The 25,130-nt window shown below is 54.6% G+C and overlaps 2 protein-coding genes across 2 annotated transcripts in view; one reads left to right on the forward strand and one right to left on the reverse strand.

The window, feature by feature from the left end:
- SMARCC1 (SWI/SNF related, matrix associated, actin dependent regulator of chromatin subfamily c member 1) overlaps nucleotides 1-18,061 on the reverse strand; it is a 72,242-nt gene extending 54,181 nt beyond the window's left edge. Inside the window, exons 1-5 of the mRNA XM_066549949.1 lie at nucleotides 17,852-18,061; nucleotides 9,168-9,287; nucleotides 6,622-6,707; nucleotides 2,136-2,217; nucleotides 1,141-1,233 (exon numbers count right to left, since the gene is read on the reverse strand). Of these exons, the coding sequence (XP_066406046.1) occupies nucleotides 1,141-1,233; nucleotides 2,136-2,217; nucleotides 6,622-6,707; nucleotides 9,168-9,287; nucleotides 17,852-18,046 (576 nt within the window). The 5' untranslated portion in view covers nucleotides 18,047-18,061. The remainder of the gene's footprint in view (nucleotides 1-1,140; nucleotides 1,234-2,135; nucleotides 2,218-6,621; nucleotides 6,708-9,167; nucleotides 9,288-17,851) is intronic.
- Nucleotides 18,062-19,929: 1,868 nt separating this feature from the next.
- Nucleotides 19,930-25,130, forward strand: part of DHX30 (DExH-box helicase 30) — a 32,224-nt gene continuing 27,023 nt past the window's right edge. The window contains exons 1-2 of the mRNA XM_066549855.1: nucleotides 19,930-19,994; nucleotides 23,086-23,135. Coding sequence (XP_066405952.1) covers nucleotides 23,105-23,135 — 31 coding nt within the window. The 5' untranslated portion in view covers nucleotides 19,930-19,994; nucleotides 23,086-23,104. The remainder of the gene's footprint in view (nucleotides 19,995-23,085; nucleotides 23,136-25,130) is intronic.

Below are 25,130 nucleotides of genomic sequence, written 5' to 3' on the forward strand. Positions count from 1 at the left end.
GTTCAAAACTTCCATCCCATAAACGTGTAAGGGATTGATTGAACAGCACAATGAGCTGCAGATCCCATCCCTGGATGGCAGCAGCAGGAATAGAACAGCATTGTGGGGTGGGATGTGGGATGCTCTGGGATCAGGGGCTGAAGGGCAAGAGCTCCCACAGCTCAGGAAAGGGACGGGGCAGCTCTGGAAGGAGCTGGAAAATAACAAAAATTGGAGCAGGGAGGACTTGGGACAGCAGGGAGCCACAGGCACTGGGCTGGGGTAGTGGGGAGATGACAGCAAGGGGTTAAAAAATGAAAATAACCAAGATAGTGAGGAAGCAAAGCTAGTGACAAGATGAGCATTCAGAGGCAGAGCAAAGGAAAGCCCAAAAAGCAGAATTAGGGACAATTTCTGTTTTCATCTCCTCACATCCCTGCAGAGACAAAGCTGCTTTAAAAATCCCTTAAATCACTCATGGATACAGCGTGGAGCTCACTACAGACTTCCTTTATGAAAGGAAAATTGACTCATTCACTCTAATTTAAGCAATAACACCCATCCTGAATCAGCCAAATAATTAAGAGCAACTTGTGAAAATCTGCCCAACTGAGGCTGAGACAATGGTTCATAATCACAACACAGGAAATACATTAAATCTGGAAAAGAAACTCTTTGGCTACAGCTGTGACTTGTCCTGACTCAAAAGCCATCAGACCATGCAGAGGTCACGTTCCAGGGTATTTCTCTGCAGACAAGTGAGAAGCCTGTTTATGTTTTTAAGGATGAAGCCATTAATCTTGCTCAAGTCATCCTGGAATTACGAGGGCAAGATTCCCTGAGGCTGCCTGGGCTCTGCTCAGCACCAGCAATCAAAGAGTGAAATAAAGCAAAAACCAACAACCATTTCAGAGTGAAGCTTCCTTCTGCTGTCCCACACATCTGGAACAGCTGCCTCACTCCCTGCTTCAGACCCAGGCTTGGACAAACCTGTGCTGAGCAATAAATCAGCTGGGGCTGTCCCAGCTCACCCAGAGCCAGCTGGCAGCAGGTCCAGGTGTGCTTTTAGAGCACAGCCAGGGTTCAGGCAGCCCAGGGCTAAGGCAGGGCTGTCCCTCAGAGCTGAGCAGCCCTGGTACAGCTGTGCTGTGTGACATTCACCTGGTGACGCTTGACAATGTCCTTCAGCTTGTTGGCCAGCTTCAGCTCCATGTCAGGAATGAGGTAGATGGTTGGTCTGCTCAGACAGTTGTTCTGGGAGAGAACAGCAAGGTGAACAAGGAATTAGGAGGTGATCTGTGGCAAAAATCAGAATATTCCTATAAAACCCCCAGTGCTGGAACTGCAGTGGAACCCAGACCAGGGGGTGACACAGGTCAGTGATCCCAGCTCCAGGAGCCCAGGGACAGGGACATTCCCTTCCCACAGCTCCCCAGCAAAGCCCTGCCCAGGTTTTTATCAGGCACTGAAACCACTGTACGTGGGCAAGGGTTTTTTGTAATAAAAATATTGTTGCTTTTTGCTGTTCTTCCTGTTTCCATTGCTAATGGACACCTGAAAGTTATGTTTTGACTACATCATACACTGAACTCGGCTTCAGAGTTTAAAAAAAAAAATCACACATTATTGCCATGCAGCAGCTAAAAAACTGAACTTCAAATGAGACTCCACAGAGCTGCTTAATGAGTACAGATAACAACTTGTTTGGTAAAGTGAGAGTAAAATGGATCCTAACCTGAAAAAGGCCAGTTCAGATCAAACTGGAAGTCAGCCCTGGAATGGGTACAGGAGCAGTCACCCAGCCCAAGGGTGCCACCTCCACAGGGACATGGGGACACCTGGGATGTTTTCTCTTTCCTTACAACAGGTTTTCCTCACACAAATAAATAAAATAAAAACCTCTGCATATCCACAGAGGGCCAATGGAAATATTTCACATTTTTCAAGCGAAAATGTGGAATTGTGACTGAGCTGGGTGGGAGAGGGAGGGGAGGGTCCTCCATTCCTACAGAGGGCCAGGGTGAAGTCCTGCCCCGAGTGCCAGGAGTGGGGCCTGCCCTGGCCTGGGTTCCTCCTGCCCAGGGAGTGGGGCCTGCCCTGGCCTGGGTTCCTCCTGCCCAGCAGTGGGGCCTGCCCTGGCCTGGGTTCCTCCTTGCCTGCACCAGTGTTTTCTCAATGGTCATGAACATCTCCACGTTCCGGTCCATGCGGGAGGGATTCTGCAGGTCAAACCTCCTCCTGTCAAGGGAAATGATTCACAAATATTAACTGCACATCCCCAGCTGCCAGCAGTCCAGAACCTTCCCTGCTCCACACAAACTCTGGATCGTGGCAGGGGTGCCAGGACACTCCAGCACAGCCACAACTATTTCTGCTGCACTTGGCATCCTTACCAGCAAGGAAACCACCATGAACCACATCAAGAAATGCAGCTGATTTGTGAGATGTGCAGGGAGAAAAAGGAAGGTTGACAGTGTCCACCAAACCCTGCAGCAGGGCTGTGCATTCCACCACAGCCACAGGGAGTAATTAAACACACAACCACCATGGATTTCAACATCAGATGAGAAAATTCATGGATGAGCTCTCATGGCTCTCTTACTTCTAGCTGCCCCCATCCAGCAGCCCTGGGAGTCCAGAGAAGCAGCAATTCCTCTGCCTGGTGTGAGAACAAACCACCCTCCAGGACACAGGCAGCTAACAACCCATGGCAGCATTGTATCACCACCTTTACTGGACCCTGGTGCTCTAATTTTGTTATTTCATGGACAAATCATCACAATTATTGCAATGCCAATGGAGATCTGTCCATCAGAAACGGGGGAGGACACAAAACCTGAGAATCCTCCTGGGAAGCAACATGAGAGACCCCAGATAACCTCTGCCGTGCCCACCTGACCCCTGAACACATCTGGAACTCACAGATGGGCCAACCCAAATGAGGGATGGGGTGGTGACCCCAGAGCCTGAGGAGGGACAGCCCCAGCCCCAAAGCAGCCTTAGCAGCTGCAGGGAGTGCCACAGCAGGTGCTGAGCCTCAGGATCCAGCCTGTCCCAAAGCTCCAGGGGTGCTGAACCCCAGGATCCAGCCGGACCCAAAGCTCCAGAGGTGCTGAACCCTCAGGCTCCAGCCTGTCCCAAAGCTCCAGGGGTGCTGAGCCTCAGGATCCAGCCTGACCCAAAGCTCCAGAGGTGCTGAGCCTCAGGATCCAGCCTGTCCCAAAGCTCCAGAGGTGCTGAGCCTCAGGATCCAGCCTGTCCCAAAGCTCCAGAGGTGCTGAACCCTCAGGATCCAGCCTGACCCAAAGCTCCAGAGGTGCTGAGCCTCAGGATCCAGCCTGTCCCAAAGCTCCAGGGGTGCTGAACCCTCAGGATCCAGCCTGTCCCAAAGCTCCAGGGGTGCTGAACCCTCAGGATCCAGCCTGACCCAAAGCTCCAGAGGTGCTGAACCCTCAGGATCCAGCCTGTCCCAAAGCTCCAGGGGTGCTGAACCCTCAGGATCCAGCCTGTCCCAAAGCTCCAGAGGTGCTGAACCCTCAGGATCCAGCCTGTCCCAAAGCTCCAGGGGTGCTGAACCCCAGGATCCAGCCTGTCCCAAAGCTCCAGAGGTGCTGAGCCCTCAGGCTGTGTCCCCAGATGCAGAACAGGACCTGGAGCATCCCTGCACCTCCAGGTTTGGGATCAGGCAGCTGCTGGGGTCTGGGAAGGCTCCTGGGGTGTGGGGGGTGGCAGGTGTGAAACCCAAACCCTGCACACCCAGGACAGCAGCAGGTGTGAAACCCAAACCCTGCACACCCAGGGCAGGTGTGAATCCCAAACCCAAACCCTGCACACCCAGGGCAGGTGTGAATCCCAAACCCAAACCCTGCACACCCAGGGCACTGGCAGGTGTGAATCCCAAACCCTGCACACCCAGGGCAGGTGTGAATCCCAAACCCTGCACACCGAGGGCAGTGGCAGGTGTGAATCCCAAACCCAAACCCTGCACACCCCCAGGGCAGGTGTGAATCTCAAACCCAAACCCTGCACACCCAGGGCAGTGGCAGGTGTGAAACCCAAACCCAAACCCTGCACACCCAGGGCAGGTGTGAATCCCAAACCCTGCACACCCAGGGCAGGTGTGAATCTCAAACCCTGCACACCGAGGGCAGTGGCAGGTGTGAATCCCAAACCCAAACCCTGCACACCCAGGGCAGGTGTGAATCCCAAACCCAAACCCTGCACACCCAGGGCAGTGGAGGCCTGCACACCCTCCCCACGAGGCTGCAGTCACCACCCAGCTCACACCAGCCATTCCCAGCCAAGGGCAGTTCCCTACAAACACAGCCCTGTCCCAGGCACAGATCCCTTGTGCCAGTGCACACGGGCTCAGAGAAGGTTCAGGAAAGCAAAGCTGAGCCCCAAGCCTTTTAGCTCCAAGCCCTGTGACCCCACTAAATCAATGATGACATCCCCCTGGGACCTGCAGGATCTCCTCCAGGAGCCCTGGCATTTTCAGGAGGGAGGAGCCCAGGCAGGTGGATCTGTGGGAACACCTGAGGTGCTGGGCAGCTCCACCAACACCCCCTGTCAGGGTTTAGGGTTCTGTCCTAAAGCACATTACCCTTCACACTGAGGACATGGCAAACAAATCAAATGTAAGATCCTGGCACATTTCTTGGAATCAGCCTTTTAGAGAGGAATTTATGACCTTGTTGTGTGCTTTGGGAAGTTCACCCTGACTTGCAGAAGCATGGCCAGACATCAAGGCTGTCAGGCCACTGTTAATAAGGTGTTTTACACTTCTAATACAGAGGATTTTGAGTCAAGACTGAGCCCCTTCTCCAGTATGCAGCCATGGTCTGTATCCAAAACACCCAGAATGGCTCTGTGGGAGACAGATGCCAAATTAACACCTACAGACCTCTTGGTACCTGTGGCACAAAGACACCCAGGGCATGACCAGAATGTTGCCATTTTTAGCTCAAAACCTGCACTGTGCATCCATGGAATGCTGCATGCCCCCAGCTCCCTGCCTGCTGCAGACAGCCAGAGAAGGACATGGATAATGAATAACAGCACTGTTTCAGCTGCCCATTGGGATAGAATGGCACTAACTCTTGCTGGGCTCAGCTCAAGAGGCTCCCTGGGCCAGGCTGGGCCAGGGGTGTATGTCCAGCTCTCAGACATACCTATTGTGGCGAGGAAGGGGACTTCTCCTATAAGACAGATCAGTCACAAACAGGTTAAGCAGGAGCGACAATGCAGACCAAAACAAAAATCAAATCAAGCACAGGGCAGGCAAACAGCACAGATCACTTGGCAGGGTCAGTGGGGACACATTCCAGGCTCTAGAGCTGAGCTCAGAGTTAAGTGCAGGATTACTGCCCACATGCACACACAGCAGGCACTACCCACCTAACCCTGGGCAGCAGCAAGGCAGGGATAGGGGAGGAGGCAGCTCCAGAGCCCTGCTGGGCTGGGCAGCTGACTGCAAACCACATTTTCTTATTGAAAATAAGAAATGTTCATTCAGTTCAAATGTTGCTGAAGTTGGACCCATTTCATTCCTGTATCTTAAGGCAAAGAGGTAGCAGGACACTGCTGGTAAACCACACTGCAGAGAGGTGTCTGTCCCAGGTGCTGGTAAGATTGGAAGAGGAAAGCCCCTGAGGGTGGTTTATTCCTGATATATCCACCTCAGACAGAGCAGATATGAATATAAATAATTCCTAAAAACAACCAATCATTCTCAAACAACTTTGTTTTGCCTTTTAAATGGCTCTTTTGTGTAAAAACAACTCAGTCAATTCAGGAATGCTGCTACAGATTGGAAACATCACATCCAAACTATTGAAATTTGTGGACAGGAACAACCTCTGCTTAATTTTATTGATTGTTTACATTTATTGGCTTTTCATCCTCTTTTTTTTTTTTTCCCAGTGCTCTCATAAATAGTGATTTCAAGGCCAGGTTGGACACTGGGGCTTGGAGCAGCCTGGGACAGGGGAAGGTGTCCCTGCCATGGCAGGGAGTGGAACTGGGTTACTTTAGGATCCCTTGCAGCCCAAACCATTCCAGGATTTTATGATCCCACGCTGCTGTTCCCTTGGGAAGAGGATTGTAACTGAAAAACACCCAAGTTAAACCACTCCTGAGATGTCACAGGGATATTTTCATCCCAGTACCAACAGCTCCAGGGGCAGAGTTTCTAAGTGCTTACCCTCCCCATTTTTGGAGCAATGGAAACCTGAGCATTTACTAGGAACTGCAGTGCCTCATGCTTTCCCAGCCATAACTAAACCAAATAATCAATACAGCAACAAAGATTTATGTCTCACAGATGTGAGACTGATCTGGTTCATTTTCTCAGTCAGACAGCAAGGAAATAAAAAAGGAGCCTCAAACTTGTAATTAACTCCAACTATAGGCCCAAAACCTTCAACTTGGCCAACTCCTCTTTAAATTTAGAAGTGTGGGGGTGTGTCTTAAAAAAGCTACCATCAGCAAAACAGGAAAAAGTTCCCTCTTCCCATCTCCACTGCCTTGCCTGCCCGAGTCTCCAGGAAGGATTAAACTTTAGGTAGTTTGCATAAGCAATTCATGTGCTTGGTTTCATGCAAAAGGTGTATAAAAAAAAATAAAATACAAATAAAAACTTACCAGCCCTGTTCATTCTTATATTTGTAAGCAGCACCAAGAATGTGACATAATGTACCTCCAGCTTTGAAATCCATGAAGCACTTTGCCTGGCACCCAGAAAACAAGGAAAAACAGTGGCATTGACTTTTATGCAATTATTTTAAACAAACACATAGTGGTTAGCTGAATTTTAGACATAGAACATATCAAATGAAAAGTTAATTTTCAGATGAAACACTTCCAGAGTTTGAGGTTCTCCTTTCAGAATGTTTCCTGAAGATTAAATGTATTTGGATTAAGCAGAATTTTTTTTGTTTGCAGGAACTTGATGTATCTGAAAGCTCCAGGTCGAGCTGTAAAAATCCAAAGTATTCTTTGAACACCCATTTCACAGTAAATTAAACCTCACATCGTAGCTGTCAGGGAAGCAGCTCCTCATCTGTGTGAGAGCATCAAACCAGATCATCAGGAATGAGCACCTGAAGCAGAGCTCAGCTATTCCACACTCCATCCATCCCTCCCCAGGGAAAGCTGTGTGTCAGGAGCTGCACATCTGCCCTAAAACACCAAACCCAGCTCATGTCTGCCCTCTCAGCTTCACCTGAGTCACCCCTTCCCAAAGCAGGAATCCCACAACACTCAAACAGGGCTGGAAGCTTCCGAGTCCCCCCAAGTCCTTTCTCTGCAAGGTTATTAAAAATCTCCTGTTTCCTGAACAAAACCTCAATTTTCTGATAGATTTGAGTCTGGATCTGGAGTGTGCACCTTTCCTGCTCTCTCTGGTCAGGAGGGCTGTGCCTGGGAAAGGCAGCTGCTGTCAGAGTCCTCCTGGCAATGGGGACAAGAGGATGGGGCAGCTGCAGGCAGGGCAGGGAGGGCAATGCCAGGACCTGCTTTGGTCCTGGATTATTCTGTGCTTCTCAGTAAATATAAAAAACCTATACAAGGCACAAGCAGAATCTGGGGAGCTGCTCAGAGGCCAGGCTCTGGTTACCACCAGGAGCTTTCTGCTGGGAGCAGGAGAGACCCCCCCAAACAGCAGCATCCTGAGGATGGGCTGAGGAGTTGGGTCCTGCTGGAAATAACTGAGACCCAAGGGCTGTAAATTAACCTGAGCAAATTTGGCCAGATTAGAGCTTTGAAGCAGCGAGAACAAACACAGGAACAACATCTTTATGATGGCACTGCAATGTTTATTGCCCATTTTTAAGATAAGACAAATTGATTTAAGGCTCAGGAGCACTCCAGTGGTTAATGCACTTGAGGAATGTGGGGAGGTCTATGGTTTGTGCTGCCACATCCAAATAAAGCTCTGCAAAGCCCTCCCTGTCCCTGAAGCTCCCCACTATCACTGAGGCATCAGGAGAGGTGGTGAGATCCTGATGGCACCTTGGGGTGCTTCTGGGTGCTTTTCAAAGCACCAGGAGAGTCACAAAATCCCAAAATGGTTTGGGTTGGAGAGACCTTAAGGTTCATCCAGTACCCCCTGTGCTGTCCAGGGACTCCTCCCACTGTCCAGCCTGGCCTGGGGCACTGCCAGGGATCCAGGGGCAGCACAGCTGCTCTGGGCACCCTGTGCCAGGGCCTTGCCACTCTCAAAAGGAAGGATTCCTTCTAAAATTCATCTGGGAATTGCTCTGGGATTCATCCCAGGAGTGAAAACCCTTCAGTGAAGGAGTGTGCACACCCCACCCTCACGGAGAGGTTACAGGGGCAGAACACCTGGGGACACCAGCACAGAACAACACAAGGACTGTCCTGTCACGTGCACCCACAGCCACAGGAGCTCTGCCAAGTTTTCAGGCCAACTTCAGCTTCAATGGGCTTCAACCCCTTCACTGGCTAGAAATGGTTCCAGCTTTGTGTTGCCACCCCAGAGCCCCAGAGGCACAGCCCCAGTGCCAGCACACACCTGTGCCAAAGCTGAGCACACTGACAGCCTCAGGACACCTGTCCTGGCCCACAGACCCCCCCAAGCACCCAGCTGGCACCAGGCTGGCACCCTGCCCTCCTCCAGCTCTCTGGGGCTCACACCGCCCAGGACAGGGCTCCAGGCTGCACTTTGGGAGCAGCACCCTCACAATGCTGATGTTGTTTTGGGTTACCTGGATCCCAGGGGACTGAGATCCACCCCAGGCCAGCAGGTCACTGCCTGCTGCTGCTGCTGCAGAATGTGGCAAAGGCATTTCTCAGCCTTGGCAACCTCCCAAGTCTGGAGTTGAATAACCAAAACACCTCATGGCAGCTTGTTTGCCTTGGAAAATGCATTTTACTCACTCAGTTTAGGATGCACCAGTCCAGATTTGACTTAAAACTGATGAATGACACTGAGTTTTAGCAGAAATGAAAATGTTCCCACAGCATTCCAGAAATCATTTCAAATACAGAAGGAAGCTGTATTACAGTGCAAATGTGCACTAAGGAGAGCTGTGCTGCTCCAGCCCTTCCAGAGGGTGCACAGGAGGAGCCTGGGCTGGGACAGGGATGTCCCAATGCCCTGGACACATCCCAGGAGCACACACAGAGCTGTGCCAGCAGTGAGAGCCCCAGCAGAACACAATACTCACAGGAAGCTTTGTGAAGGCAGGATTGGTGACATGTTTTCCAAAGGCATCTTCCTGGAACTGCAGCAGCTGCACCACCAGCCCAGCCAAGGTTTTATTGGTAGGAGCATCTGCCTGAACGTACTGCAAGACAAGAAGCACAGTTTGTGGGGACAGGGAAGCTGCACTGAGGCTGCCTGGGGACGCCCCAGCTCCCTCCTGCACCTGCAGAACAGAGCTGGAGCATTCTGGGATCCCTGGGAAGGGCTGCAGAGGGGTTTGCACAGGAGGAGCACCCAGCAGAACCATTGTCCAGCTTCAGGCTGAACATCCTCCAGCACTCACCTGTGGCTGAGCTCCCAGCTGGGCTCCAGACAAGGATTAACCACTCAGCTCCTAACAAAGGACCAGGCTCGTGCTGCCCACACACACAGAGCCTCCTGCTCTAATCAACTCCCAATTAATCCTCAGAGCAGCCCTTGGTATAAATAGGATGTCCTGCCCAGAGGGAAAAGCTGAGCCACACAAAGGCGCTTGTGATGTTTTGGGACAATCTGAGCAGCTCCCAAGGTTCAAGAAAATGACATTTGCATTGTGAATGTAAAATCACAGCATGGAATATTACACCCCCTCCCATGGTGCTGAGTTTGTGTCACCCCTAATATCCAGTATTCACTCACTGGATGTCACCTCCTTGCTGTGCCAGGTGACTGCCAAGAGGAGAACAAACATCATTTTTCCAGGTAGAACATGGAGCAATTTGAGATGCCCCAGTCTCTCAGCCGGGTATTTCTCAGCCTTTGCCCTTCCCTCAAATCAGATTCTTCTAAAACCCCTTAAAGAAAATGAGTTTGAGACCCAGACCCTCAAAGTTTTAAAGCTGTGGTGCCAAATACCAGCCAAACCCAACTGAGCTTTGCAAAGCATCAGCTCCAAAGGCACCACAGAGACACAGAGTGAGTGGAAACAATTACAATTCCAGTGTCTGACCACCCTGAGATGGGCATTCCCCCAGCACTTTCTCAGGAGCAGGCACATATCTGAGACATTAAATCTTCCCAACTCAAAGGACACAAATTCCCCTGAGGCTCCCGAGTGTCCTGTCCTGGGTCTAAATCCCGAGCCAGAAACACGAGCCTGGAAGGAACTGAGGGCTAACATTTCAAAGCTGCAGTTCAATTTGCCCTCTTCCCTCCCCCAGGAATTAATGCTTTAATTACATCAAAATCACAGAATATCCTGAGTTGGAAGGGATCCACAGAGATCACTGAGTCCAACTCCTGGCTCTGCACAGGACTTTGGACAAGGGCTGGAGGGACAGGACAAGGGGGAACAGCTTCCCACTGCCAGAGGGCAGGGATGATGGATATTGGGAAGGAATTCCTGCCTGGCAGGGTGGGCAGGCCCTGGCACAGGGTGCCCAGAGCAGCTGTGGCTGCCCCTGGATCCCTGGCAGTGCCCAAGGCCAGGCTGGACAGGGCCTGGAGCAGCCTGGGACAGTGGGAAGTGTCCCTGCCATGGCAGGGGTGGGATTGGATGATCCTTAAGGTCCTTTCCCACCCAAACCACTCTGGGATTCCACAAACCTCCTTCAAAAAAAAAATCCAGAAGAAGTGGCATCCTTGTACTGACTTTATATATATATATTTATTTATTTATTTTAGAAATTTTCCTTCAGAAGGAAAATTACATGAGAATGCACCTTGCACAGCCTATTCTTAGACAGGTGAACTTTTTCAGGCAGTCATTCCTTTTCCTGCAGCTCCCATTTTCCCCTCTTGCAGGAGGCACTGACAGCTGGAAGCAATAAAGGAAGACAACACCTTCTCATCCTCCCTTGCACTGCCACTATCCTGCAGATCCTTTTAATGACAAGCCCATTACCTTGCCTGAGGTTCCCTGAAAAATAAGGGGAAAAACCCTTCAAAAAGAAGCCAAGACTCCCCTCCATCATTTCTGCATCCTAATGAGCAGCACAAATGGGTCTTTATGCAGTAAAACACAGCAGACAATTTCCCAATCAATTCACGGGGGTTTGAGGGACCACAGAGGCATCAAGCCCAACAGATCTCCAGGTTCTCCCCTCATGTCCACACAATGCTCCTGCAGCAAATAAAGGTTTCTAAGCAGTGAATTCCAGAGGACAGAATGATGCCCTGTTCCATAAGAGGATTTTGCTCTCCTGCTGAAATGCCAAAGCCCCACAGACACAGCACAGAATTTTCCAACCTTTCCACACACAATAATTAGAAACACAAAGCCACCCCCTGTCTTTAAGCAGAAAATGTGTGGTCAGAAAGCAGAGTGTGAGCAGCAGCAGCAGCAGAGGGAATCTCTGCAGCCAGTGCTGCACTGCAGCTGCCCTGGGAGCATTTGTCACTGCTGGGGGACAGATCCAGGGCTGCCTTTGATGTGGGCACTGACCCCAAAGACCCCATCAGCTCTGCTGTGCACACACCTTCCCCACACAAAGGGCACTGCAGCTCAGAGCACCACACAGGAGCCACGGGAAACCCACCCTGAAATGCTTTGATCTGGTCAAACAAACGCCTGCTCCTTTCCAAAGGGGAGAGCACAGAGGAGCTGCACACAGACCCCACCCTGGATCCATCCCCAGGCAGGCCCAGGAGGCTCCTGCCAAGGACAGCAGGGCCACAGACACGGCCAGGACAGCCCTGGGGACAGCAGAGACTGCCAGGACAGCCCCTGGGGACAGCAGAGACTGCCAGGACAGCCCCTGGGGACAGCAGAGACTGCCAGGACAGCCCCTGGGGACAGCAGAGACTGCCAGGACAGCCCCTGGGGACAGCAGGGCCACAGACACGGCCAGGACACCCCTGGGGACAGCAGAGACTGCCAGGACAGCCCCTGGGGACTGCAGGGACACAGACACGGCCAGGACAGCCCCTGGGGACAGCAGGTGGTGCCAGCCTAACACATTGATGGCACAAGTGTCCCCAGCAGCTGCCAGTGCCAGCCTGTGCCCTGCTCCAGGATATTCCTGGCAGGGAGGAGGAGATCCCAGCTCTGCCTGGAGCTCTGCCCTGCAGACCCTCCCTGGGCAGCAGCCCAAGGCCTGGAGCAGCCCCAGCTCAGGGATGTGCTCAGCCCCCTCTCCATGGGCCAAGGGGGTCCCAGCTCTGCCCCAGAGCTCCCCATGCTGAGCCATGCCCTGGTCCCCTCTAACCAACATCCCACCTGCTCCCTACAAACCTCAGCATCCTCCTCCTGCCCCCCAAAAATCAACTGCTCTGGCCTTTTGTGTCAGAGGGGCAGAGCAGTCAGAGCCACCAGAGCTCCCAGGGCCAACAGATGGATATGGATTTGGATATTGCCCTGGATATGGATCTGGATATTGCCCTGGATATCAACAACACATCAGGATGGCTCCCTGGGGAGCTCAGCTGCAAGGCCAAGGCCAGGGGCTGCATCCTTCATCAGGCAGCTGCTAAACCTCTCCCCAGCTACCTTAGAAATAGGTCTTACAGACAATAAATAACTGCTTTGGGACACCCCATTTTAATATGAGGGATGAGGCTTACTGAGAAAGGAACTGCCTAAACAATGCACAATGTTATAGGTAAATGAGCATTAATATAATAAAAAGAGAATTGCCCACTTTACTTCTGAAGTGTGAATTTCTAACTAACTATGGTGACATCAAGGTGCCCATTCCAGTCTACCCAAATTACTCTGAACAAGGGATGGAGGGACAGGACACAGGGAATGGCTTCCACTGCCAGAGGGCAGGGATGGATGGGAGATTGGGCAGGAACTCCTGGCTGGGAGGGTGGGGAGGGCCTAGCACAGGGTGCCCAGAGCAGCTGTGGCTGCCCCTGGATCCCTGGCAGTGCCCAAGGCCAGGCTGGACAGGGCTGGGAGCAGCCTGGGACAGTGGGAGGTGTCCCTGCCATGGCAGGGGTGGCACTGGATGGGCTTTAAGGACCCTTCCCCCCCAAACCATTCCAGGATCCTGTGACTTTGTTCTGTTAAAGTCTGTTAGAAGCCCCAGGACTCCAAACCCATGGCACCAACACATTCCCAGCTCCCAGGGAAGCAAGGCTCCAACATCCCCATTGCACCCACACTGCCTGGGAAGGAGCTGGGCACCTCCTGCATCCCTTGATGCTCAGAAACAACACAAACCAACTTCCAGACATGACACACACAAACTGGGAGCAGGAGAGAGCCTCGAATAAATCAGCTCAGTACAATATAAATAATTTCATTTTCTGCCACTGTGTTTGGTGCCTGTCGATGAGTTTTTCAAGGTCCAGTGTGAGTCTTCCACACTACTACTGAAACCTCTTTCATTCTTAATTGTACTCTGGAGACACACAGAGGTCCCCAAGAGCTGTTCCTGCCCAGAGACACACAGAGCTCCCCAAGAGCTGCTCCTGTTCCAGAGACACACAGAGCTCCCCAAGAGCTGTTCCTCTTCCAGAGACACACAGAGCTCCCCAAGAGCTGCTCCTGTTCCAGAGACACACAGAGCTCCCCAAGAGCTGTTCCCTTCTAGAGACACACACAGCTCCCCAAGAGCTGTTCCTGCCCAGAGACACACAGAGCTCCCCAAGAGCTGTTCCTCTTCCAGAGACACACAGAGCTCCCCAAGAGCTGTTCCTGCCCAGAGACACACAGAGCTCCCCAAGAGCTGTTCCTGCCCAGAGACACACAGAGCTCCCCAAGAGCTGTTCCTGCCCAGAGACACACAGAGCTCCCCAAGAGCTGCTCTCTTCCAGAGACACACAGAGCTCCTCAAGAGCTGCTCCTGCCCAGAGACACACAGAGCTCCTCAAGAGCTGCTCCTGCCCAGAGACACACAGAGCTCCCCAAGAGCTGTTCCTGCCTGGAGACACACAGAGCTCCCCAAGAGCTGTTCCTCTTCCAGAGACACACAGAGCTCCCCAAGAGCTGTTCCTCTTCCAGAGACACACAGAGCTCCCCAAGAGCTGTTCCCTTCTAGAGACACACAGAGCTCCCCAAGAGCTGTTCCTGTTCCAGAGACACACAGAGCTCCCCAAGAGCTGTTCCTGCCCAGAGACACACAGAGCTCCCCAAGAGCTGTTCCCTTCTAGAGACACACAGAGCTCCCCAAGAGCTGCTCCTGCCCAGAGACACACAGAGCTCCCCAAGAGCTGCTCCTGCCCAGAGACACACAGAGCTCCCCAAGAGCTGCTCCTCTTCCAGAGACACACAGAGCTCCCCAAGAGCTGCTCCTGTTCCAGAGACACACAGAGCTCCCCAAGAGCTGTTCCCTTCTAGAGACACACACAGCTCCCCAAGAGCTGTTCCTGCCCAGAGACACACAGAGCTCCCCAAGAGCTGTTCCTGCCCAGAGACACACAGAGCTCCCCAAGAGCTGTTCCTGCCCAGAGACACACAGAGCTCCCCAAGAGCTGCTCTCTTCCAGAGACACACAGAGCTCCTCAAGAGCTGCTCCTGCCCAGAGACACACAGAGCTCCTCAAGAGCTGCTCCTGCCCAGAGACACACAGAGCTCCCCAAGAGCTGTTCCTGCCTGGAGACACACAGAGCTCCCCAAGAGCTGTTCCTCTTCCAGAGACACACAGAGCTCCCCAAGAGCTGTTCCTCTTCCAGAGACACACAGAGCTCCCCAAGAGCTGTTCCCTTCTAGAGACACACAGAGCTCCCCAAGAGCTGTTCCTGTTCCAGAGACACACAGAGCTCCCCAAGAGCTGTTCCTGCCCAGAGACACACAGAGCTCCCCAAGAGCTGTTCCCTTCTAGAGACACACAGAGCTCCCCAAGAGCTGCTCCTGCCCAGAGACACACAGAGCTCCCCAAGAGCTGTTCCTGCCCAGAGACACACAGAGCTCCCCAAGAGCTGCTCCTGCCCAGAGACACACAGAGCTCCCCAAGAGCTGTTCCTGCCCAGAGACACACAGAGCTCCCCAAGAGCTGTTCCTCTTCCAGAGACACACAGAGCTCCCCAAGAGCTGCTCCTGCCCAGAGACACACAGAGCTCCCCAAGAGCTGCTCCTGCCCAGAGACACACAGAGCTCCCCAAGAGCTGTTCCTGTTCCAGAGACACACAGAGCTCCCCAAGAGCTGCTCCTCTTCCAGAGACATACACAGCTCCCCAAGAGCTGTTCCTGCCCAGAGACACACAGAGCTCCCCAAGAGCTGTTCCTGCCCAGAGACACACAGAGCTCCCCAAGAGCTGCTCCTCTTCCAAAGACACACAGAGCTCCCCAAGAGCTGCTCCTGCCCAGAGACACACAGAGCTCCCCAAGAGCTGTTCCTCTTCCAGAGACACACAGAGCTCCCCAAGAGCTGTTCCTGTTCCAGAGACACACAGAGCTCCCCAAGAGCTGTTCCTGTTCCAGAGACACACAGAGCTCCCCAAGAGCTGTTCCTGCCCAGAGACACACAGAGCTCCCCAAGAGCTGTTCCTGCCCAGAGACACACAGAGCTCCCCAAGAGCTGCTCCTGTTCCAGAGACACACAGAGCTCCCCAAGAGCTGCTCCTCTTCCAAAGACACACAGAGCTCCCCAAGAGCTGTTCCTGCCCAGAGACACACAGAGCTCCCCAAGAGCTGTTCCTGTTCCAGAGACACACAGAGCTCCCCAAGAGCTGTTCCTCTTCCAGAGACACACAGAGCTCCCCAAGAGCTGTTCCCTTCTAGAGACACACAGAGCTCCCCAAGAGCTGTTCCTCTTCCAGAGACACACAGAGCTCCCCAAGAGCTGCTCCTGCCCAGAGACACACAGAGCTCCCCAAGAGCTGTTCCTGTTCCAGAGACACACAGAGCTCCCCAAGAGCTGCTCCTGCCCAGAGACACACAGAGCTCCCCAAGAGCTGCTCTCTTCCAGAGACACAGAAAACTCTTCAATATTAAAAGTCTTGTCTAACCTAGAGACAAAATGAGCAGCTCTGTAAATGCCCCTCTCCCACTGTCCCTGTCCCTTGGGACCCCTGGATCCTGACTGAGCTTGGTGCTGCTCTGGGATTCTCTCCAACTGGCCCCAAGTGTCCCTGGAGCTCGACACACCAAGTGCCGCTGACACCTTCACCACTGAGATGTACAAAAATCTATTTTTAAGAGCATAAACTGGACAAAGGCCAGTTAAAATCACCATGTACCTCTCTGGAAGAAGCCACGCACCTACAGCGGGATGAAAACAGAACAAGATGAACCAGAGTCCATTTACAGCACATCCAAAAGGCAACCAGCCCTTCACTCTGGAGTTTTAAGCCCCCATCTGTAAGCACTGGTATGAACTTTCTTGTTTCCCCAAACCAAAATCACTTTTCATTTTTTAAAAGGATTGTCACAGCAACATTCCAAAACTCACTTGCCCTGTAGAGTCTCCATAGCCCAACTCTAATTACCTTCCAGAGCCACAAGAAATAAATATCTATTTTTATAACAGTTAATAATATAATATCATCATTTCTTTAATAATAATAATAATAATAATAATAATAATAATAATAATAATAATAATAATAATAATAATAATAATAATAATAATAATATTTTATAAGCAATTTGAAAGGAGGGGTTTTTTTTCCCCTTGGCTCCCATTGCTGCACCACACTCCCCCTGCCCAGCCAGTACAGAGACCAGCCTGGCAGAGGGGTTCAGAGCCACACAAACACTTTCTGTGCTCAGCAGGGCACCTGGGCCCTGCTCGGAGCAGCGATTTCCTGCTGAAATCAGGATCCCGGGGGTGCTCGGCCAGGACAGGGAAAGGGAAAACCACAGCTCCTCCAGCACCGCAACCGGAACAAGCCAAACTGCACAAATATTCTGTTACACTGCCCTGTCAACACAAAGAGCTCGAGCTGCTGCTTCAAAGCGCTCCCCACGCCCCGATCCGAGCTGGAAGGACTGGAAAAACAAAAACACACCCGAGCCCCAGCTGCCTTCACCCCGCAGCGCCCCAGCTCAGATTGCCAGGTCAGATTCCCGGTCTCAGATCCTCCGCCACACAAAGAGCCCAGCCAACAGCCGGTGCTCCTCCGTGGGTGACGGACACCGGGCCGGCCCCGAAACCAGCGGAACACGGAGATTGTACAGCTGGGGCCGTGCAGTATCCCCGGGCACCGCTCCGGTCCGAGCAAAGCTCCTCCAGCTCCGCTGCAGCGCCGTGCGGACCCGCTGCAAAGTTACACCGGGGCATTCCTCACGGTACCGAGATGAAGTTATAAAATCAGCACACGGGAAATAAAAACAAAACACATAAAGAAAGCGAGGCAGCCGAGGGGAGCGAAGCATGCGGGGAGGAAGAGGAGCCCAAGGGCAGCAGCGGCGCTGCCGGGAGCGAGCTCGGGGCAACACGCGGGGCCGAACGCGGGGCTGAACGCGGCTCCCGACGGCTCCGGGGGATTTTCCTCCTTCTCCTCCCTTTTCCAGCGCTCCCGACACCGCCAGGGCGCGGCTGAAGCGAAATCCAGCGGGGCCGGGACCTGCCCGCACAGGAAAGTCACTGCCTGGGGCGGGCGGGCACCGGCCGGGCCCCCGCCGGCAGCGGGAACGTCCCGGCGGCACCGGGGCTGCCCCAAACACGGCCCCGGGCGCGGAGGGAGCGGAAACGTGCCCGGGGCTGGGGCTGCCCCCGGCCCGGCCCCGCGCCCGCCGCAGCGGCGAGGCCGCGGGTCACAAAGAGCGGCGGAAACCTCCGGCCCCCCCGTCCCGTCCCCGTCCCCCGCCCGGTGCCCGCCGTCCCCGCCGGGCCGCACCTTCTTGTAGTGCTTCCCCAGCCACACGCGGACCGAGTCGAGCTGGGACACGGTGTCGGGGCTCTCCCAGAACTTGCCGGCGGGGCCGCCGTCCTTGCGGCGCGCCGCGGCCAGCGCGGGGCCGGGCCCGCCCGCCGGAGCCGCCGCGGGACCACTCCCGGGGCCTCCGCCCGCCGCCAGCGCCGCCGCCGCCATTGTCCCCGCGCGCCCCGCGCCGCGCATGCGCCGCGCCCCGGCCCGCGCCCCGCCCACCCCGGGAGCGCGCTCGGGACCGGAACGGGAACGCGGTCGGGAACGTGCTCGGGGATGTGAACGGGAACGTGCTCGGCGGTCGGAATGGGAACGCGCACGGGGACGCGATCGCGAGTGTGCTCGGAGATGCGAACAGGAACACCAACGGGAACGTGAACGTGCTTGGGGATGGGATCGGGAAGGCCAGCGGGTACGCGCGCGGGAACGCGCACGCCGCTCATGTGAAGCCCCGCCCCTCGATTGGCCCCGCCCGCCCCGGGGCGGCTCCGCCCGAGCCGCTCCCGCTGAGGGACCCCGGGGGCTCCGGACCCCGAACACACCGTCCGTGCCCTCGGTACCGCCCGGGATTGGTCCAAACACACACCGTCCGTGCCCTCGGTACCGCCCGGGATTGGTCCAAGCACACACCGTCCGTGCCCTCGGTATCGCCCGCGATTGCTCCAAACACACACCGTCCGTGCCCTCGGTATCGCCCGCGATTGCTCCAAACACACACCGTCCGTGCCCTCGGTACCGCCCGGGATTGCTCCAAACACACCGTCCGTGCCCTCGGTATCGCACGCGATTGCTCCGGACCCCGAACACATCGTCCGTGCCCTCGGTACCAGCAAGGGAGCGCTCCGGACCCCGAACACCACCGTCCGTGCCTCGGTACCTCCCGGGGTCGCTCCGAACGCACCGTCCGTGCCCTCGGTACCGCTCCGGTCCGATCCCGCCCCCGCCGCTCAGGGCCGGTGTGGAGACCCCGAGGTGCAATTAGGGAATAAATTGGGTGCTGCCATAATTACCTGCAGGTGTCTGCACCGAATCCTCACTGCTGGGTGCCTTCACCTTTCCATAAGCACATCTAAGGGGTCATTCCATAAGCACGGAAGGGGTCATTAAGAAGCAATTTCCACCAAATTTCCTTTACAGAAACTACTAAGTTTTGAGTCTCTACTGATGTTTTATTTGTGAATTGAACATAACAGATTTTTTTAAGCAAAAACGTGTATATAATTTAAAAATACAACACATTTTAGTTCAAGCATTTTCAAATAGAGTGTCAAAAAGTCCATCATTAAAATCACAATCCCCAGTATAAAACCATCCCTTGCATTACTGTAGTTTGTAAATGTTCCCTTGTCCCTGAACACTCCAAACAGAAATAAACACCTGCAGGAAAGGAAGCCTCTGGAGATACAGGGAATAATAAACCCACCAAACATCCAGAAATCTGAACTTCAGAATTTCAGAGCTGCCATTCTGAAAAGACAGCAGAGTGAGTCAAGCCAAGAATTCCAGAAGGGTTTGGGTTGGGAGAGCCATAAAATCTCATCCCATCCCATCCCATCCCGTCCCACCCCTGCCATGGCAGGGACACCTCCCACTGTCCCGGGGTGCTCCAAGCCCCAGTGTCCAACCTGGCCTGGGACACTGCCAGGGATCCAGGGGCAACCACGGCTGCTCTGGGCAGCTCCCCGATCGGGATTGGGCCTGGCCGGGTCCCACCCCGGGACCGGCATCGGCACTGGGACAGGGATCGGGGCCAGGATCGGGATTGGGCCTGGCCGGGTCCCACCCCGGGATTGGCATCGGGACCGGGACCGGGACCGGGGCCGGGGCCGAGGCTACAGCGCCGCCACAGGCCTCGCCGCCCATTGGCTCTGCCATTGCCATGGGAACAGCCCTCGCCGCCCATTGGCTCTGTCGTTGCCATGGGGACAGTCCCCGCCCCGCGCCCACGACAGGCTTCGCACTGTGGCGCCGCAGGCCGGAGGGAACGCGCGGGCTGCCTCACTTCCGGGGAAGGGCCGGAAGTGAAGGGCGCGCCGCGCCGGAAGCGCGCGCGAGGCCTGCCGGGAGCGGTAGTCCCGAGGGGCGGCCCGGCGGCGGCAGTCGCGGTGCGGAGGTCGGTGCCGGGCGGGCGGGGGTCGGACCGCGACCCCTGGGGCGAACCCGGGAGGCCGCGGGGGCGGGACGACGGCGGGAGGAGGGGCAGGAGCGGGGGATGGCGGCGAGCAGCGCGGGGCGAGGCGGGGAGGGCCGTGCGGGGCCGCGGCCTGTGCGGGCGGGGCGGCGCGGGCGGGGATGCTCGGCGGCACCGGGGATGCTCGGCGGCACCGCCGGGGCCGGGGATGCTCGGGAGGCCTCGGGTATGATCGGGGGGGCTCCGGGGCACCGCTCCCCGCGGGCCCTGGGCGAGGGGCCGGCGGGGAGAGCCCGGCAAGCGGCCCCGGGAGCGCGGCATCCCCGGAGCTCCATCGCTGCCCGGGCAGGCTCCGCTCCGCTCCGCACGGAGCCGCTCTCCCGCCGCCTCTCCCGCTCCTGCCCCTCCGTGCCCGCCTGCGCCTCGCCCCGGTGCCGCCGCCGGGCCCGTTCTGCCCCGTGGCCGCGGGAATTGTGGCTGCGGGTGCCCGTCCGGCCCCGGGGCTGTCCGGAGCCCGGTGCCACCTGCAGCCCTTCCCTGCCCCCCTGCACCGCTGGCAGCCAGAGCCCTCGGGGCTGCCCCTAACCAGAGGTTCCTGCACCCATCCGCTGTCCTTTGGCACAAATGACCAAGAGTAAAAACAAATCTCTGCTACAGGGGCGTGCTGGCTGTGCCCGAGCCGGGCAGGGAATCCTTGGATGTGCAGGCAGCAGGATTTCCCTCTCCTTTGTTCTCCTCACAAAGCAGTCGGGGCTCTGCCCCTTCCAACACCGCTGGAGTACCCCAGCAGCCAGTAATCAGAACTGCTGTGATTTTTCCCGTGTCTCTCTCGGGGATGTGGTTTTCCCTCATGTAGGCGTTTTCCAGTGGATCGAGGAGCCCCCACAAAGGCCCAGTTCCTTCCCATCCTTGGGGATTTGATCTGACAGTTTCTGTGCTGCAGTGCCTGCTTTCACTCTTTGCCTGAGTCTGTTCCTAACAAACTTTTAGTGCCTCTTGTGCCACCCGGGTCTCTGGAGTTTGCTGGGTGCGAGGCACCAGGCTCCAGTCTGCCATGGATTCTCATCCCAGCTGTGCCACTGCCTGTCCTGTGTCATCCTGGGCCATTTCATCCCAAATCCAGTGTCCTCAGAGCTCCCACATCTCTCCTGTCATCAGACAGAGTACATTTTGAGTCTTCCAATGCTCCTGTCCATGCTGGTCCTGCATCCCCGTGCTTCCCTGGGGGCTGCAGCAGCTGCCACAGTTGGACACTTCTTCTTATTTGGGACCAGGATCTGCAGGAGCAAACCCTGGGATGTCCCCCAGGCTGCTGGATGTGCTGAAAGTGATTCCCAGGTCGGGATCCTGGTGTCAGCTTCAGCAGATCCTTTATCCTCCTCCCCGTTCTGCCCTGTCCCCCCCAGTCTGGCTCTGACTGGTTCCCAGTGAGGCTCCCAGCCCAGCTGGGGTCTGCAGACAGGATCACACCAACAGCTGGGCTGGAATCTTCCTTATCCAAGGGGAATCTCAGTTCTTCATCTTGGAACCTCATCCCCAGAGGGTTCTCATTTTTTTATTCCTTTGTTCTTGAGCAGAAAAGACCATTTCCATCAACTTTATATTGCATTTACCCACTTGGGTTGGAAGAGAGTGTAAGGATCACCCAGTGCCACCCCTGCCATGGCAGGGACACCTCCCACTGTCCCCGGTGCTCCAAGCCCTGTCCAGCCTGGCCTGGAACATTCCAGGGATCCAGGGGCAGCCCCAGCTGCTCTGGGAATTCCATCCCAGCCAGGAATTCCCAATTCCCAATCCCTGCCCTCTCTCAGCTGAAAGGCATTTTGGGAGAGCCCTTTTCCCCAGGCCAGTGTGGGTGAGGCATTCCCTGCTCCCTGGATTCCCAGGAGGAATGTTGCAGTTCACCTGCCCCCTGTCCCAGGACACTGAGGGAGGGATTCCCTGGGGTACCCCACACACAGCCCCCCTGTTTGGTCAGAGCTGGGCAGGGGGATGTGCCCAGTGCCCTGGCAGTTGCATTCCCTGCAGCATTCCCTGTCCCACTCCTGATTCCCAGGGATTGGCTCTGGCTCTTTCCTCTTGGAGCAATACTGGGCTCACCCAACTCATCCCCAGTCCCCTTGGCTTTAGGCAGTTTGAGCCAGGCTGGGATGATGCCCAAGGAAGGGGGCACAGGCTGCCCTGTGCCAAGCTCCAGCCTTGGGCATCTGCCCCCAGGAGCACAGAAGAGCTCCCTGACGTTGTTCCCTGCAGTGATTTATCACACCAGGGACATTCCCTCCGAGATTCACCACAGCACACGTGGGGTTTCATTTTTGCCAAGTCAGTTTGCTCTGTTTTTATTGATTTCACCTTGGAAAAGGCCAGGTGTGGCCCTGGCAGCCAGGGCAGGTTGGTGTCTGTGTGTCCGTGGGGAAGGAACCATGGACAAGGTGTCACATCCAGAGATGTGGCCAGAAAATGGGGTGGGTTTATTTGAAGCTTTTTTTTTATTATTTTTTTTTCTACTGAAGTAATTTTGTCTTATTGAAAGCAAAAGTGAATAATTGGAATGATAATTGCAGGCTATTAATTGCATGCACAGGAAGTCATTGATGGGGACAGTTAATGTCCACAGAATCCCAGAATATCCTGGCTTGGAAGGGATCCACCAGGATCATGGAAGTGCAGCTCCAAACCAACTTTGTGTGTAAATGCTGACCTTCAGTCCTCACCCATCTGATCTGAGTTTATAGAAAATCCTTGTTACCGTTTCCAAGAATCCCTGCAGTGTATTTAATACTTGGCATGACAGATAAAACACCCCAAAACAAAGTTGGTTTTCTTATTTGTGTGAAAGTTATAAATAGGAAGTTTAACACAGTTTCAGTAAAGAACATTATCAGAAGTACAGTTCTCTTTCTTCTCCTGGTTTTTCTTTCCCTTTAAGGAGAATAATGGCAGTAATCTACTTCATCCTGGCCTAAAAGGCTTTTAAAACCCCCTCATTTTCACCCCGGAGCCAAAGCAGAAGCATTTGAAAGGAAATAGCCATTCTAACCTCAGTTTCTTTGTCTCCCTGCTGCTGTCCCAGGAACGCCCTTCCCGCCGGGATGGAGATGTTCTCGCTGAATTCCCTCAAAGGTAGGAGCTGCCACAGCCGGGGGGTTCCTGTGCTCCAGGGGGAGCTGGAGCAGGGCCTGAGGAGGAGGAGGAGGAGTTCTTGGTGTGAGGAGGGAGCTCAGCTGTGTCCTGGGGCTGCAGCACCGAGGGGATGTGGCAGGAGGCTGGGACAGGGCAGGATTTCAGGGCAGCAGTGGGATTGGGCAGGGAGGAGCCCTGCCGTGTTATCCACAGACACTGGACATTCTTTGCTGTTCAGCTTCAAGTACAGGCTTTTTCCCTTTTAATTTTGTCCTCCTAGATATTCCTGTGTCCCTCAGTACCAGCTCCAAGGGTTCTTTGTCCTTGGGATTTGATCCTGTGATCCTGTCACTATGGCTCTTAGCCCTGCCATTGCTTTGCCAGCCTTCCTTTCTATCATATTTTGTCCTCAGAAATCCCTCCAGTCCCTGTTTCCTGTTTTAACTTGTGCATCTTTCCTGAGCTCTTGGTCTTAGTGGATAGAATGGACTAAAATATTCCAGCTCTGGTTGAGGCAGAGGGACCCTCCCTCCATCCCAGGCAATTCATCCTTCCCCTGGCACTCAGGAAACCCAGCAGTGACCCCGCCACTCCTGTCACTGCCCTGCTCTGAGCCACCAGCACTGGGATTTAGCTGAATTTATACTAAAAATCCCAGAATTCTTCCCAGTCTAGGGCAGGAATTGTGTACAAAGTCACCTCAGCTGGGAGCAAAGCCCCTCTGCTCCCCCAGATCCTGCCAGTGGGCTTGGAGAGATGGAACTTCCCTGCTGAGGGCTGGTGGTTTGTCATGGCCAGGCTGCCTGTGGGACTCTGGGATGCTCCAGCCCTGGGGATGAAGGAATTCCTGAACGACACTTGGCTCCTTAAGGAGCTGCCGCCTCTGCACAGCCTTGGCTGGAGGGGCAGGTGCAGCCCAGGAGCTGCCAGAGCTGGGGGACGGCTCTGGAGATGCTGCCTGTGCTGGCTCACGCTGCTCCCTGCAAAACAAAGATACCTGGCATGGGTGACTTCTGCAATTTTGTAATAAATTGACTCTTCACTGCTGCTTCTGTGCCCACAAGATAATTTTTTATATCATTTTCGGTGACAAACCAGCAGCCCTCCTCAGCCCTGACTGTCCCTGCACGCTGGGACTGCCTGGCAGCCTCTTCCCCCAGCTTTTCCAGCCCCTGCCCGTGTGTTCCTAAGGTTTTCCCAGCTTTTCCAGCCCCTGCCCGTGTGTTCCTAAGGTTTTCCCAGCTTTTCCAGCCCCTGCCCGTGTGTTCCTAAGGTTTTCCCAGCTTTTCCAGCCCCTGCCCGTGTGTTCCTAAGGTTTTCCCAGCTTTTCCAGCCCCTGCCCGTGTGTTCCTAAGGTTTTCCCAGCTTTTCCAGCCCCTACCCGTGTGTTCCTAAGGTTTTCCCAGCTTTTCCAGCCCCTGCCCGTGTGTTCCTAAGGTTTTCCCAGCTTTTCCAGCCCCTACCTGTGTGTTCCTAAGGTTTTCCCAGTTTTTCCAGCCCCCTGTCTGTGTTTCCGAGATTTTCCCAGCTTTTCCAGCCTCCTGTTTCTGAGATTTTCCCCAGCTTTTCCAGCCCCCTGCCCCTGTGTTCCCAAGGTTTTCCCAGTTTTTCCAGCCCCCTGTCTGTGTTTCCGAGATTTTCCCAGCTTTTCCAGCCTCCTGTTTCTGAGATTTTCCCCAGCTTTTCCAGCCCCCTCCCCCTGTTTCTCCAAGGTTTCCCAGCTTTTCCAGCCCCCTGTCTGTTTTTCTCCAAGATTTCCCAGCTTTTCCAGCCTCCTGTGTGTGTTTCCAAGGTTTTCCCAGCTTTTCCAGCCCCTTGTGTGTGTTTTTCCAAGGTTTTCCCAGCTTTTCCAGCCCCTACCTGTGTGTTTCTGAGGTTTCCCAGCTTTTCTAGCCCCCTGTTTCTGAGATTTTCCACAGCTTTTCCAGCCCTCTGTCTGTTTCCAAGATTTCCCAGCTTTTCCAGCCCCCTGCCCATGTGTTTCCAAGATTTCCC

This window comes from Molothrus aeneus, chromosome 1, assembly GCF_037042795.1.
Source record: "Molothrus aeneus isolate 106 chromosome 1, BPBGC_Maene_1.0, whole genome shotgun sequence".
Taxonomy (NCBI): Eukaryota; Metazoa; Chordata; class Aves; order Passeriformes; family Icteridae; genus Molothrus; species Molothrus aeneus.